This window comes from Talpa europaea (genome assembly GCF_964194135.1).
Source record: "Talpa europaea genome assembly, chromosome: X".
Taxonomy (NCBI): Eukaryota; Metazoa; Chordata; class Mammalia; order Eulipotyphla; family Talpidae; genus Talpa; species Talpa europaea.
Genome location: NC_140081.1, coordinates 51,342,452 through 51,358,029, shown reverse-complemented (window position 1 = coordinate 51,358,029; position 15,578 = coordinate 51,342,452). Strand labels below are relative to the sequence as shown.

At 37.5% G+C, this 15,578-nt stretch overlaps 1 protein-coding gene across 2 annotated transcripts in view; it reads right to left on the bottom strand.

The window, feature by feature from the left end:
• The window catches only part of ATP7A (ATPase copper transporting alpha), a gene marked incomplete at both ends in the record, with an annotated part of 114,605 nt that overhangs the window by 8,924 nt on the left and 90,103 nt on the right, over window positions 1-15,578 (bottom strand). For both annotated transcript variants that reach the window (XM_084258486.1, XM_084258485.1), the window contains 4 exons: window positions 1,162-1,308; window positions 5,970-6,186; window positions 8,073-8,255; window positions 10,427-10,621. In XM_084258486.1, coding sequence (XP_084114612.1) covers window positions 1,162-1,308; window positions 5,970-6,186; window positions 8,073-8,255; window positions 10,427-10,621 — 742 coding nt within the window. The remainder of the gene's footprint in view (window positions 1-1,161; window positions 1,309-5,969; window positions 6,187-8,072; window positions 8,256-10,426; window positions 10,622-15,578) is intronic.

Genomic DNA, 15,578 nt, shown 5'->3' with positions numbered 1-15,578 from the left:
CTATTCGGGGGTTTTTGTGATTCCATATGAATTTCATCAATAATTGTTCTATTTCTTTGAAGAATGACATTGAAATTTTGATTGGAATAGCATTGAATCTGTATATTGCTTTTGGAAGGATGGCCATTTTAATAATGTTTATTCTTCCAATCCATGAGCAGGGGATGTCTCTCCATTTCTTTGTGTCTTCTTCTATTTCTTTTAACAGTGTTTTATAGTTTTCTTTGTATAGGTCCTTTACCTCTTTTGTTAGATTTATTCCCAAATATTTGATTTTTTTTGTTTCAATAACAAAAGGGATGGTCTTTTTGATTTCTTCTTCTTCAGATTTATTGTTTGTGTGTAGGAAGGCTACTGACTTTTGCGTGTTGATTTTGTATCCTGCCACTTTACTGAACTGATTGATGAGTTGAATTAGCTTTTCTGTGGAGTTTTTGGGGTTCTCTATGTATAATATCATATCGTCTGCAAATAGTGATAGTTTGACTTCTTCTTTTCCTATTTGGATTCCTTGGATGTCTTTCTCTTGTCTTATTGCCCTGGCTAGGACTTCCAGTATTATATTGAAAAGCAATGGTGAGAGTGGACATCCTTGTCTTGTTCCGGATCTTAATGGAATTGCTTTCAGCTTTTCACCATTGAGAATGATACTGGCTGTTGGCTTGTCATAGATGGCCTTTATGATGTTGAGGTATGTTCTTTGTATCCCAAGAATTTCAAGGGCTTTTATCATGAATGGGTGTTGCACTTTGTCGAAAGCTTTCTCAGCATCTATTGATATTATCATATGGTTTTTATATTTCTTTTTGTTGATGTGTTGGATAACGTTGATTGATTTTCGGATGTTAAACCATCCTTGTGCCCCTGGAATGAATCCAACTTGGTCGTGGTGAATTATCTTATGGATACATTGTTGGATTCTGATAGCTAAAATTTTATTGAGGATTTTTGCATCAGTGTTCATTAGGGAGATTGGCCTGTAGTTTTCCTTACAAAAGGATTTTTAATTAATTGGTAACAATTATGTATTGCTAACATTTTCACATTGCATTCAAGCCACTTTTGAATAACATTCACAGTTCAGAAGTCTCTCAAAAATATACATAAAACAATGACTTTTATCACAGTATTGACTCATAGAATACTTATGGAAAACCTTACCATCAACTGCCACCAATACAGCTGTCCGACCTTTTCTCTCATGTTCAGTCATGAAACCATCTACATCGTTATTAATGGTGAGACCATTCCTAATCATCCACTCCCGGTTACCAATAAGGACTTTGTAGTGTTGAGCATTAAGATCATCTGAGAGTACAGAAATAAAATTTAGTGAGCTAATTTAAGTTTTTATAATAACCCTATGAGGTATGTTCTTTCTGTCTAACCTTGCACAGCCACTACATTGTATATTTGGCAGACTGGAGCCTACAATACTAATTTCCAAATTTTCTAGGAATATATTCTGCTCTTCCATTCCTCTGGTCCTTTGTATATGTTGTTGCCTCCACCTGGATGTCCGTACCCTTCATTTCCAAATAACAAACTCCTGTCATATTTTACAAGAACCAGTTCAATGTTACTTTCTTGTTGAAGTTTCCCTTTGACCTTACATAGCATCTGAATTAAGTTCAAAATATTTATTGTGCATCAGAAGCTGAATGTAGTTAGACAAAACATACAACCATGCTGATGTTTCATTTTAAACTTGGGACCATTAACTTTAAGTGTTCTTAGTGCTACTACATTTCCCTAGTCTACTACATTTCCCTAGTCTAATCATCTCCATTCCTTCAATGGCTATTTTATACCTTTCTCTTCTCCCATTCTCATTCCAGATGATGACTCTGCTTCCTACTTCAGAAAGAAAATAAAGGCAATCAGAAAAGAACTTCCACAAATTCTCATCACCACACCAACCCAACTATCTGTGCCTGTATACATATAATCTATCTTCCCTTCTGTTATTATAACATGCCCTGTTCCTATCTAAGGTCACCCTCTCCACTTGTGCACTAGATTCCCCCCTTTGCCTGTTCTAGAGCATCTCTCCACTTTTCTTCTTTTTCTCCTGCATAATTAATTTTTCTATCTCCATTGTAATTGTATTCCTCTACATATAGTCCAGTTTAAAAAAAAAAAAAGCCCTCTCTTGATCTCACCTGCCTCTCTAGCTACTATTTCTCTGCTTCCATATAAAGCAAAACTTCCAACAAGTGTCTCTATTGTCCTTCTCCTACTCATGTCCTTCTGTTTTCTCTCTGGTGAACTATTCCAATAAAGCTTTTGTTTCTACTATTTCAAAGAATTGTTCACCAGTACACCAGTCACCTTTATGTTAATAAACCTAACAGAAAATTCTTAACCATCCTCTTACTTGCCCTATTAGCAACATTTACACAGTAATCATCATGAAGTACTTTCTTTGCTTGACTTCTGGGACACCACAATCTTATTTGCTACCTCCTCATTTGCCACTTATTCTCAGTCTTATTTACTAATCCTATCTACTTTTCACTCCCCATGGTGATGTTCTCCAGTGTTACAGCTTTATATACCATCTATACCAGCACTGCCCAAAAGAACTTTCTGTGATGATGGAAATATTCTATTATCTGCTGTGTTTAATACAATAGCCACTGGAGTTATATGGGGCTATTGAACACTGACCTATGGGTAGGATGGTTGAAGGGCTAAGTTTAAGATTAAATTTTAATTTGGTAAAATTAATTAAAATTTAGATATTCACATGGAATTAGTGGCTACCATCTTGGACAGCACAGATCAATAAGTGAATGATTCCCAAATCTATCTTTGACCCAGTCTGCTTCCTTGAATTCAGATTTGCATAGCCAATTGCCTACTTGATATTTCCATTTGTATCAATCTTCACTTCAATATCTAATAGGCACTCAAATTTCGTATGTCAAAAACTGAACTCCTAATTGTTCTCCCTCAATACTGCCCTTCCTGTGGTCTTTCCCATCTGTTTCAAATGTTAATTCTATACTTCCAATCACTTAGGCCACAAACTGCCATAATCCTTGATTCCTGTTTCTTTCACACCTCATATCCAATACTGTGAGAACAGCTGCCAGCCAGTTCTCCCTTCAACACATATGAAGAATTTGACTTCTGGGCCTCCAAGGTGGCACAGGCGGTTGAGCGCTGCACTGTGAAGCTGTCCACAGCCTCTGCAGCACGAGTTTGATCCCCGCCGGCAGGCGAGAATCCCACATGGCGAGGCGGACCCCTCCTGTCTTACCCCCTGCTCCTCTCAGCAGTGTATTTCTTCAGTCTGCCTGTTCTGTTTCCCGCTCTGTCTCCGGTGAATCCTCTCACCCTCCCCTGCATCTGGTCTTTTAAAGATTTAAATAAATCTTAAAAAAAAAAAAAAAGGATTTAACTTCTTATGACCTCTACTATTACCACACCAGTACAAGTCACCATTATCTTTCACCTGAATTATGGCAAGAGCCCACTAGCTCATCCCCCTGCTACTGTCCTTACCCCTTTCATCTTCCCCTGGTATATTTTCATCAGAGCAGCCAGACTAATACTTTAAGACTGTCATTCCTCTACTCAAAACTCTCAATGGCTTCTTATCACAGGGTAAAAACCGAAGTCCTGTCAATGTCCCTATGATGTGGTCTGAGTACCTCTGACTTCATCTGTTACTCCCTTCTCACTCATTTATTCTGTTCTAGCCACACTGTTCTCCTTGCCATTCTCAAACTAGTCAAGCATACTCCTAGTGCAAGGCTTTTGTACTTAATATTCCTCCTGCCTGAAATGCATCTGCTAACAAATATTCCCATCGCTTTTCCTCCTTTCCACTCTCTTTCTTTGCTCAAACAGTACCTTCTCAATGAGGCCTACTCTTATCACCCTATGTAAAACAGGACCCACTGCTCTCCCACACCCTGTACCATTCTTTATTCTACAGCACAATCTCCATTAGATATATCTCATTTTCTCATTTACTTGCTCCATGTCTTATGTTTTCCCACTAAGGAAATAGGACTTTGTCTATCCTGATCGCTATTGATTCTTTAGTGTTACAATAGTGTTTAATAAAAGTTGTCAAATGAACAAATTACTTTGTCAGTGTGCTTAATACTAGAAGTTCATAGATAGATAAATAATAAAGAAATCACTGTTTAGTAGAATGAAGTAAGTAAATAAAGAATTATCATGTAGCATGCCTAGTATAATAACAGAGATTTAGTACATTTATGACTATAAAAACAAGAGCAAATATCTCTGCATATGTATGTCAATCAGTGAAGGCTTCACTGATGAGAGCTATGAACTGAGTCTTGAGAAAAGAAAATAATTTCATTAGGTAGTAGCCACTAAGTTACATGTGACTATTTAAATGTTATTTGTGGACATTATTTAGAAAAATAGTAAATGAAATTATCTCATTAGTATGAAATGACATGATGTAAGGAAGGACCATTAGTTCCTTACAGATGGAATACAAAGTACATATAGGACAATAAAAAAAGACAAGATGGACGATGCAGGGAGGCAGGAGACTTGTCATGGGGAATAAATCTTAAAGTCCAGAGAGGCTGAACTATGTCCTGCAGGAGACAGAGAGTAAGTAAAGCCTGGATTTTTAACAGAAGTCCAAGCATGGGCTTTAGGATATTTGTGAACGCCCTGAAACAGAAATTTTCTGAGAGGTAGGTATAAGTTTTCATCATATTCCTCTAAAGGCTGTAATTCAAAAATAAGTTATCAAGTACTATAATGAAAGGTACTGGTCAGAAAGTGGTATGAGCAGATTTGCATGTCTGCAAAATCACTCGAATAAAAAGTGGGTGAAGAGGTGCTGGAACACTTAGGTAGGTATATCATGTTTTTTTTTTTTTGCAGATGTATAGAACAAAATGAAGGTCAAGAAACAGGCCTTGGCTAGAGATAGGGACTTTAGAGTGGTAATAGAAACCTACAGGTGGTAGAATAAGTGATAGGCAGAATGAGATTGTAGAGAGAAACATAATTAGAAAGAGACAAAGAACAAAATTCTGAGGACACTTTAATATTTGTGATCAGAAGAAAAGAAGAATCAGAGGACGATTAGAAGGAACATCCAAGAAGGTGTGAAGAGTGTCTAGAGAAAGCAAAGAATTAAGGAAAGAAAGTCTTAAGAAGGAAGAAATGATCAACATTGTCAAATGCCTTTGTGAAGTCATGCAGGATGAAGAGCGAGAAATGACACTGGAAAGGGTGCTATAAAAGGTCATCTGGGGACTTGGAAACAATAGTTTCAGTAGTATGAATGGGGCAGAGGTCAGACTATACAGTTAGTAAGTGAATTCAGCAAGCCTAGGTTAATCCAGAAGCCTGACTATAAAGGAAAGGGAAAGACAAAGTCCAGATGGGAATATAGGTATTTTGATAGAAGAAATGTTTATACGTTCAAGAGAAGGAGCTAATAAGGAAAGAGAAATAAGAATGAGGATATAACTGAAAGAACAAGGTCCCTGAAGAATTAAGCAAGGATACCATGTAAAGATGAGGGGATTTGTTAGGCAAGAAGAGCGATACTTTGCCCCCTTGAAAAAGAAATAATTCTGGGCAAAAATCTGAGAGAACACATGTCTGAGAACCTGAATATTTTATGTGAAAAATAAGCATGATAATTTGTTGAGGGAATTAGAAGGAAGACCACAAAATTCTGTGAAAAATATAAAAGGTTTCGAGTAGCTGTGGTAAGAAGTAACAGACTGCTGAATTATGGAAGATAAGCAAAGGATAAAGTTCATTACTCTATGGATGAATTAAGGAGCACAGTTGGGAAATATTCACTTGAGTAACATGAGTAAAGGGAACAGAAGACTTATGATAAAACTGATTTGGGAGGATGAAACGTTTGTTTCTTATGTTACAGTTCAGAATTAAACAGACATCTATTCATAACTGTCCCATAATTGGTACTATAAAGAAAATTAGCTTACTTGAGAGCTGGGCATCAATAATCATGGAAGATGAAGTTGATGACTGTTCATTATTCACATCAATTTGAACCAGAGATGCATTTTTAATATTATTTTCCTCTATCTTCCAGTTACTCTTATGTAGCAGGCCTTCAATATTGGTGACTTTACAGCTAATACCACAGCCGGGCACAACCTGGAAATCTATGCAGGTACCCAATGTTTCAGTGTCCAGCTCCTAACAAATAGAAACAGAAGGATTTCCTCTGCTGTTCTAATAACCCAAGGTCATCCATTAACAAGATCAAAGAGTAATGCTGGTTAATTCTAAATGTTTAGACACATACTACATGCCTGGTTAATTTTAAATGTTTCTAATAAAACTGACAATTATCACTTATTTGACAATATATTTTGAAAAGGACAAAGAGCATTGAGTATAATCTTCAAAGTCACAGGACAACTTCAGAATCCTTTGTTTTAATTCCACTCTCTAAAATTTGTACCAAATTTAGGGAAAGAAAACAAGGAAGGTTATCAATATTTTCTGACCTTTTCAGTAGAAAATTATAAGATAAATATTTAATTCTATTGTGGACTGATTTTCTATTCAGTACAGGGCAAAGGGTAACAAAGTTACCCTTTATCAGAGTGCCTCCCCATTATGATTCTGTGTCCTTAGTAAACAAAGACTCCTGGTAGCCATCATTGCTTCCTGATTCTTTTTGTCTTCATCCTCTTGTTTCATTTCAGATAAGTAATAGTAAATAGGTAAAAGGGAATTAACTAATAAAGAAATGGCAACACAAATAATAGAAATTGCCACATTGTAACAGTAAAATCATGCACATGGAGGTGTAATGCTTACACCCAAAATTATATAGTTATGTAAACAATTGGCAAATCGATAAAATTTGAAAAAAAAAAAAGTCATAAGGCTAGAAAAAATATCGCCCAGGGAGGGCATGAAGTAGAAAGAACAGATAAGAAAGAAGCAGTGGTATAGGAGGGAAGAAATCAGGAGACGTATCTCAGAAGTGAAAAAAAAAAAAGTATGAGAGATAACTTACAGAGAACTTATATAAATCAATGAGAAAAGGCAAAAAAACTTTTATAGAAAAATAGGCAAAGGATGCAGGCAGACAGGTTACAAAAAAAAATTCAAATAGCCAGTAAACATTTGAAAAGATACTTAACCTCTCAGCTGTACTTATAACTAAGGAAAACGGAAAGTAAGCCATCAATGACTAAATACTTCTTACTTATTTAACTGGGAAAAATCAGGTATTTGGTAAGGAAATGGGCACTCAAAACTTTTGGATAAAGTGTACAACCTTTTGTGTGGGTGTTGGTATTATTCATCAAAATTTAGCTGCAAAAATCCTTTGATCTAGTAATTTCATTGATAGACAATTAACACAGAGATAAACTTGAAAAAGCTGACAATGACATTATCAGTACAGTGTAAGAGCCAAAAAAAATCAATATAACACAATGGAGTCATTAAAATAATGAGACAAATTTGTATGTCCTGATATGGAAATATCATTTAGTAAAATTTTTAAAAGATAACAAAGATTGGTGACTGAATGAGTTTCCCATGTAAAGGTTAAAAAATAATTCATATATGTTGGTACATGAATTAAAAACCATTAACAGATACACACTTTTTTGAATATATGAAAAAATACTGGATTGTATACTTTACAAGGGTGACTGTTACAGTATGTGAATTATATCTCAATAAAACTATCATTTAAAAAGATTGTTAACAGGTTAACAGCCATTAAGTTTTGAAGAAAGGGACTATGGAAGGGGACAGAAAAAAGCTTTCCTTTTTCACTATGTAACTTTCTGAACTCTGAATTTTCCTACCATAAATATGTACTACTTCCATTTTAGATTTCTAGGTTAATAGGGATTATCTGTGTGGTAGATTTATAGTCAATTTCTGATTTTACCTTTATGCACTTTTTCTATACAAAGAAACTGACATGAAATGAGACGGTAAATCTGCCTAGCTTCATACCAATCATACAGAAATCACAGCTTAATGCCAGTCTGGATTTGATTGGGTAATTTCTATAGGAGATGACTATATTAATAAATAAGGGGAAAATGTACCTGCTTGCAGTATTTCGTTACAGCTGCTCCTAGAGGGTGTTCACTGTTACTTTCAGCAGTTCCCACAATGGCCAGGATCTTATTGCGTGATATTCTGTTACTTTCAACTAGAACCTTTACTTGATTCACTACTGGGGTTCCATGCGTAATGGTTCCAGTCTTATCAAATACCACTACCTTTACCTGTAAGAAAATTAAAATACAGTGCACCTGTATGACTTGATAATCCTGAACATCACCTTTCCAGAAATGAGAAAGTTTACTTCAACAGACTTCTATTTTGCTTTATTTTTTCCCCAAGCTTTATTTATTTATTTATTTATTTATTTATTTATTTATTTATTTTAAGCTTTATTTATATATGCATACATGAACTGGGGTGCAGGCCAGAGATACGGTGGGGGAGGTGAGAGGATTCAACAGAGACACAGTGGGGAGCACAACAGGCAGATGTACTGAAATACACTGCTGAGGGGAGCAGCGGGCGAAACAGGAGAGGTCTGCTGTGCCATGTGGGTCACCTCCCTGGCCGGGGATTGAATTCATGCTGCAGTGGCTGCGGATAGCGTCACAGTGCTGCGTCCTAACCCCTTGCGCCACCATGGAGGCCCCTATTTTCTTTTTTTTAAAAAAAGATTTATTTTATTTGTACAAGAGCCGGGGTACAGTCCAGATGTGCGGGAGGGTGATAAGACTCACCAGAGACAGAGTGGGGAACAGAACAGGCAGACTGATGAAATACACTGCCAAGGGGAGCAGTGGGAGCGACAGGAGAGGTCTGTTCACCATGCAGGTTGCTCCGAGGCTGGCAGGGATCGAACCGGCACTGCAGAGACTGCGGACAGCTTCACAGCGCTGCACTCAATGGCCTGCACCACTAGGGAGGCCCTATTTTGTTTCTTAATAAACTGACCTTTGACTTACTTGGACTTAACACACTATCTTTGGGAGAATAAAAGGAAGGGAGAACAAGGGAAGAAATACTCTTATTTATACCCAGTAGTCCTCCCTTGCAAATGTTCAACTGTACTGTGGATACACGTTATAAAACTAGAAATAAATTGTTAACAGGCAATTAAGAGATGCCTCTAGTGCTTCCAGGGAAACAAAAAGACTTTCAAATACCAATGAATTATAGATCTGCAGGGGAAATCTGGGCAGAATGTGGATGATTGTAAGAGAAAAGGTGAGCAATTAAATCGAAGTATGCGCCAGATAAGACGTGCTGGATTGCTTTATTGTGTCTAGATGAGAAATTTGACCTGAGAAAAGACAGCTTAGGCAACCGATGAGAGAAACTCAGCTCAGACAGAAAAAGGAAGCATATGGAATTTAGAGAACCTGTAACCTCATAGTAAACTCAGAATATGAACCTTGAAAATGAGCAGCTTGAGGAATCAAGATGAAACAGATATGACAACTAAATATGAAGCATGATTCTGGACAAGAGGAAAACTGCTATGAAGGTAATTATGAAGACCTCTAAGGAAACTGGAACATGGACTATAGATTGGACGATAGTATTATATCAACAATTTCTTGATTTTGATCATTATCCTGTAGTTATGTAAGAGAATAAATATCCTTGCTCTTAGGAAAGGAACCTGATATAGGTATTAAAGGGTATACAGCAGTTCTCTCTATATTCTTACAACTTTTAAGTCAGAAATTACATAAAAAAATTTAAAAATTACCATAAAAAGTAACAGTTTATATTCACAGGCTAGATAAGCTCCCAAATATGGTCTTAGCTGTATTCTGTGTTTACTGCATGGATTAGTATATAGCTTATATTCTCATAATAAGAGCATATTAATAAGAACATGACTTTAGTTGAAGTCAAGTAGTCTTGATTGAGGTTGTCATACAAATTCTAATATGAGAGAATCAGGGATAATATTCCTAAAGTTATAGGTACAAACTGTCAGTGGGTGGCAGCAAAGGCAAAGAAATTGCAATGTAACTACAAGTGCTATCTCACAGTGAAGAACACAAACATGGAATCACACACAAATAGGTTAGAAGCCTGATAGATTTGGCCAATTTTTTTCCTGGGCAAATACCTTTACTCTGTCTAAAGACTGGTCTAGTCTGAGGTGGGATAGAACTCCAGGTATCCCACATCAGGGTATGTATGCTCTAAGAAAGTACACCTGGAATCGTTTTAGAGATCTTAGTTAACAAAAGCCAATCTGGAGCAGAATCATAATACTTTTCATACCTCAATCATCAGGATAGTGCAAGGAAAAGCTCAGTTTATAGACCACATGGAAATAATTTAGAACTCAGTTTCACAATAGGGGTGCTATTGTCAGTTTGGATGGGATAATTCTTAGTTCTGGGGACTGTCTTACCTTGTGAGCCATCTCCAGTGGCTCGCCACCTTTGATTAGTATGCCATTTTGTGCGCCTACTCCTGTACCCACCATCACAGCAGTTGGAGTAGCCAGTCCCAGGGAGCAGGGGCATGCAATACACAGAACTGTTATAGAGGCTTGGAAAGCAAAACGTATTATCGTTTCTGTTCTGGAGATACTTCTGTTGTAGCCCTTTAGAAGAAAGGCATGACTTTTGGTTATTGATTTAGAGTTACATAAAACAAAAGGAGCAAAGCTTACCCTATTTAAATAAAACCCCAATTTTGAAGTAATACATATCCTATTTAGCTATCAACATATACATTTTAGTTCCTAATAAGTAAATATTTTTTTTCTTATATGAATGTAAGAAATTGTGACATAATTGGTAATTGAGTCATACTCCAAAAATCAAAAAACTTAGTTTTTGTGATTCCAGGGTTACAAATTATGCAGTGAATATAAAGAACATAGAAAGTCAGCTTTTCTTTTTTTGCCCCATACTGAGAATAAATGTCTTTATTAGGACTTCAAACATAGCTGCATGAACATTGATCTGCAGCTTTGGAGTGGGGGAGGGATAAGATTGGGGAGAACCGAGCACAATGTAGTATGGTGGAGTATGGGTGCTTCTGAGGTGGAAGTGCTACAGTGACTTCAGTTGAGGGGGTGTATGCTATACTGTCAAAACACTAGCAAGAATGTAAAACAACAGTACTTCAATTAACAATAAATACATTTTTAAAATCTATCATATTAAAGTTTCTAAAATTCTGGTGATCTAACATTGTAATTATAGTTAACAATAGTATATTATAAACTTCAAAGCTGCTAAGAAAGTGTATCTTAATTATTCTCACCACAAAAAAAGTGATTAATTAGGTGACATGATAGAGGTGTTAGCTAACTCTGCAGTGGTCACCATAGTGCCATGTATAAACATATCAAACTAACATGGTGCACACCTTAAGCTTATAAAATGTTAAATGTTAACTATAACTCAATTAAAAAATTAACAAAACAAAAATAAATAAATAAAAATAGCTTCAGAGGATCTGCAACATAGGAAGACACTGAACTTATGTCCTCCCAGGGACACATCAAATCTACAGCTACACATGGCACAATTTCCTTTGAAGAAACATTTAAATACCTGTCTACGAAGGTGTCTCTTTTTTTCTAATAAATCTGTCCTTTTAAAATGTAAGAGAGAGAGAGAGACAGAGAGCCTGCCTTAAAGACAACTGAAAGAGCAATTCCTGTACATCGGGCAAGAGAAAAGGAAATCACGCAAGAGGCCAAGACACAATCTCACCATACTGCCCCCACAAAATGTGGCAACACATAGTCAGGAGAGAACTCAAAACCAAGATCTTCTTCCTCAGGAATAAAGGGTTGAAGCCTACACTGGCCACCCCAATTTTAGGCCCTGTACCTGAGAAAAACACCACTTAAACATCTAGCTTTTAAAACTAATCAGGCTCACATCCACGAGACCTATGAGGCTGTAGCAAACTGAGAAAACACTTTCAAAAGACTTACACACAGATTTACTCCAGTGCCGAGAGGTGAAGGAGTCATTTGGAAAGCACCAAGATTTATGTGAAAGAAGTTCATTTAATCTTAAAATGTAGGCCTGAGGGACAAGGGCCTGTGGGAATACTTTCCAGGGATGAAAACTGGTGACACATGCCATTCTTTTTTAAATACACTAGATCTTTTTTCCCAGTGTTATTGGTGGTGGTGGTGTGTGTGTGGGGGGTGTATCACTATGCTCTCTTCTGCCTTGCTAAAAGTTGGCAGGCACCATGTTATTTTTTTCTTTCTGGCAGGAACCCCCTTTACACATCTCTGGTGCTCCAAAATGCCAGTATCTCCCAGAGGATTTTTACACTTAGCTGGTGACTTGGATTTTACAACTGGTACCCCAGTTTCTGAGGTTGGCACGCAGAGAACAACCCTTAATGGCATTTTTCTGGAAGCTAGGGGTCTTGTGTTCCTGGGTCCCATGGAACTATAACAATGGCAGAGACAGTTTTTGGCAGACTACAACCCCCAGGGCACTGTACAGAAAGCAAACTAAAAAATACCCCAAGTCTTTCTGAGTATGAGGATTATTTGCTTTTCCAGGAATTTTGGCCTAAGGTGTAAATTTCTGGCTTGGCATATTTCCAGGGGACTATAGAGGAATATATGATGGTGGTCATAATCTCAAGAAACTTATGACGGTGGACATAATCTTTGCATCATGTGTCTGCCTTGCTCACTCCAGTTCACTGGTTATCTGCCAGAAAGGAACTTATACCCTTGTCTGGTACCCTGATGTGGGGGACTGCAGAAGGGGATAGTTCTATAATACCTAACTCTGGTGATCAGCAGGGTGTGTGCTAGTGTTAGGGGGAAAGGATGTCCTGAGCAAACTCCACACAGGTTTTATGGACTCAACCCCCACTCCAGACCAAAGACATCAAGACACCGGGAACTACAAATCCCATCATCACTGAAGGGAGGGTTGCTGGGACCTGAGGGTGGAGTTAAGCAGCCAGGTTTGGTATAAAACCAGACATGTGGGCCTTGGGGGTCCTCTTGGCCTCTTGGCTCGACTCGGCTTTTCGCCGGCTCTCAGCATGCCATTGGGATTCCAGGTCAGCAGAACTGGTAGGACGCATTCACCAATTTATCTCCCTCTCTTTCTCCCTGAGTTATTCATTTCTTCATTTCCCCTTCTTTTGTAAATAAACCCTTATTAACCTTTTTGTATGTGCCTGCAGTTGAGTCTTATTATAAGTCCCTTTAAGCCCACGGGTGAGAACCCCCACAGTCAGGCAACCCATTTCATATTGGGGTTGCCCTGTAACACTCAGAGGACTATAACCAACAGAAAGAGGTCTTAAACAGCTCTTACCCTCAGGGCATAGCATGAGGCAATAGACAGAGAAGCTCAGTCTTTCTGTTAAAAGAGGCCTATTAGTTTCTTATCATAACTGCAGCCTGAGGGTGATGCTTCAAATTAAACACACATCTCCTAAGGGCTGATAGCTATCCTTTCCAGAGACCTAAGATAGTGGGCAGTATTTTCACATTCTTCCTCTGCTGTGCCCCAGAGGGCTAATATCTTTCAGAGGGGAACTCTAACATGTACCCCAATTTTTCATCTGGTACCTCAGTTTTTGCAGATGCTACCCTGAAGATGCTCCTTGATTGTCTGGGTCCGGAGGCCAGGGGTACTTGTATTCCTGTGCCACACAGGACTGTAACAATAAGAGAGACAGTTCTTGGCCAACTACTGTTCCCACAGCATTACACAAACAGAGATTGAAATACAACTGCAGTCTTTCTGTGAAAGAAGCCTATTTGGCTGACCTGCAGGTTTGAACCAAGTGACTCTTGGGCTTCAAGCAGCTTCAAGCATGACACACATCTAGGGGACTACAGAGATAATCTCAGGGAATGTAGACTGGGAAATGTCATCTTTGTATTCTTCCTCTGCTTAATACAGTTCATTGGTAACTCCCAGAAAAGGAGTTTATATAATCATGTGGAGCCCCAATTTTTGTGACCAATAGGCAGGGAATATCTTCACATCACCTAGCTCTAATGGGCAGCAAGTTTACACTTAAGGTCACACAGGACTATATATATATATATATATATATATATATATATATATATCTGCAAACTTTAAAAACTGCTACACAAAGGTCTGGTCTCCAATAATTCTGAATTTATGTGCTGACCAAGAGCCTCCTCTTTGGGACACTGACAGGCCTTGGCATGCCCTCAACTGCTGAGAGCTATTAAAAATAAAATAGGCTGTTTGGACAATCACAAAGCTTTGAGAAACAACCATGAACTAGGGCAGGGTTGAACAACAAGGTCCATCTACTTATACAAGGTTACTCCTTCAAGACTGGAAGAGGTGGCTGGTTTATCTAATACATACAGAAAGTCAAGAAAAATGAAGAAACACAGGAACACATTCCCCCTGCCCTCCCAAAAAATAAGATAAAACCTCAGGACAAAAAACAGCCTATGAATCAGAGATGAGTAATTCACCTGATACAGAGTTTAAAGCAGTGGTCATAAAGATACTCACTGAACTCAGGAGACTAATGGATGAACAGTGAGAACTTCAACAGAGAAATAAAAACATATAAAAAATTACCAAGTAGAAGTCGTAGAGCTGAAAAATACAATAACCGAACTGAATCATACACTAGAGGGATTCAATGAAAAGACTAGATGAAGCATAAGAAAGGGTCTGTGAACTTGAAGATGTATCAGTAGGACTACCCCAAATCAGAAGAAAAAAGATACAAGAAAAAAGTGAAGATAGCTTAAGGGCTTACAAGACAACACCATTATAGTAATGCCAGAATCAGAAAAAAAGAGAGACATAAAACTTATTTGAAGATACAATGGTTGAAAACTTCCCAGGATCAGATGGCTTCACTGCTAAAATGTACCAAAGTATTACCCCTCACCAAAAAAGTAAAAATCAGTGTGATTTAAAAATGGGCAGAGCATCTGAATAGATACTTTTCCAAAGAAGATATACAAATGGCTTATAGGTACATGTAAAAGTGTCCCGTATCATGAATAATCAAAGAATTGCAAATCAAAACCACAATGAGGTATCACCTTACACCTGTTAGAATGGTTACTATCAAAAAGACAAGAAATAATAAGTGTTAGGAAGAAAGTGAAGAAAGGGAAATATTTGTGCACCATTGGTGGGGATGTACATTGGTGCAGTTATTATGGAAAACAGTACAAAAGTTCCTCAGAAAAGTAAAACTAAAACTACCATATGATCCAGCAATTCCACTTCTGGATATTTATTAAGTAAAAATGAGTATGTTAACTTAAATAAATATGTGAACCCCCATGTTTGTTGCAGCATTATTTACAATAGCCAAGATATAGAAACAACTTAAGAGTCCAACACTGGATGAATGGATAAACACACTGTGACACACACACACACACACACACACACACACACACACACAGAGAGAGAGAGAGAGAGAGATTATTCAATCATAAAAAATGAAACCTTGCCATTTGCAACATAGATAGATCTTGAGGCACTACATTAAATGAAATAAGTTAGACAAAGACAAATACCTTATGATCTCTCTTATATGTG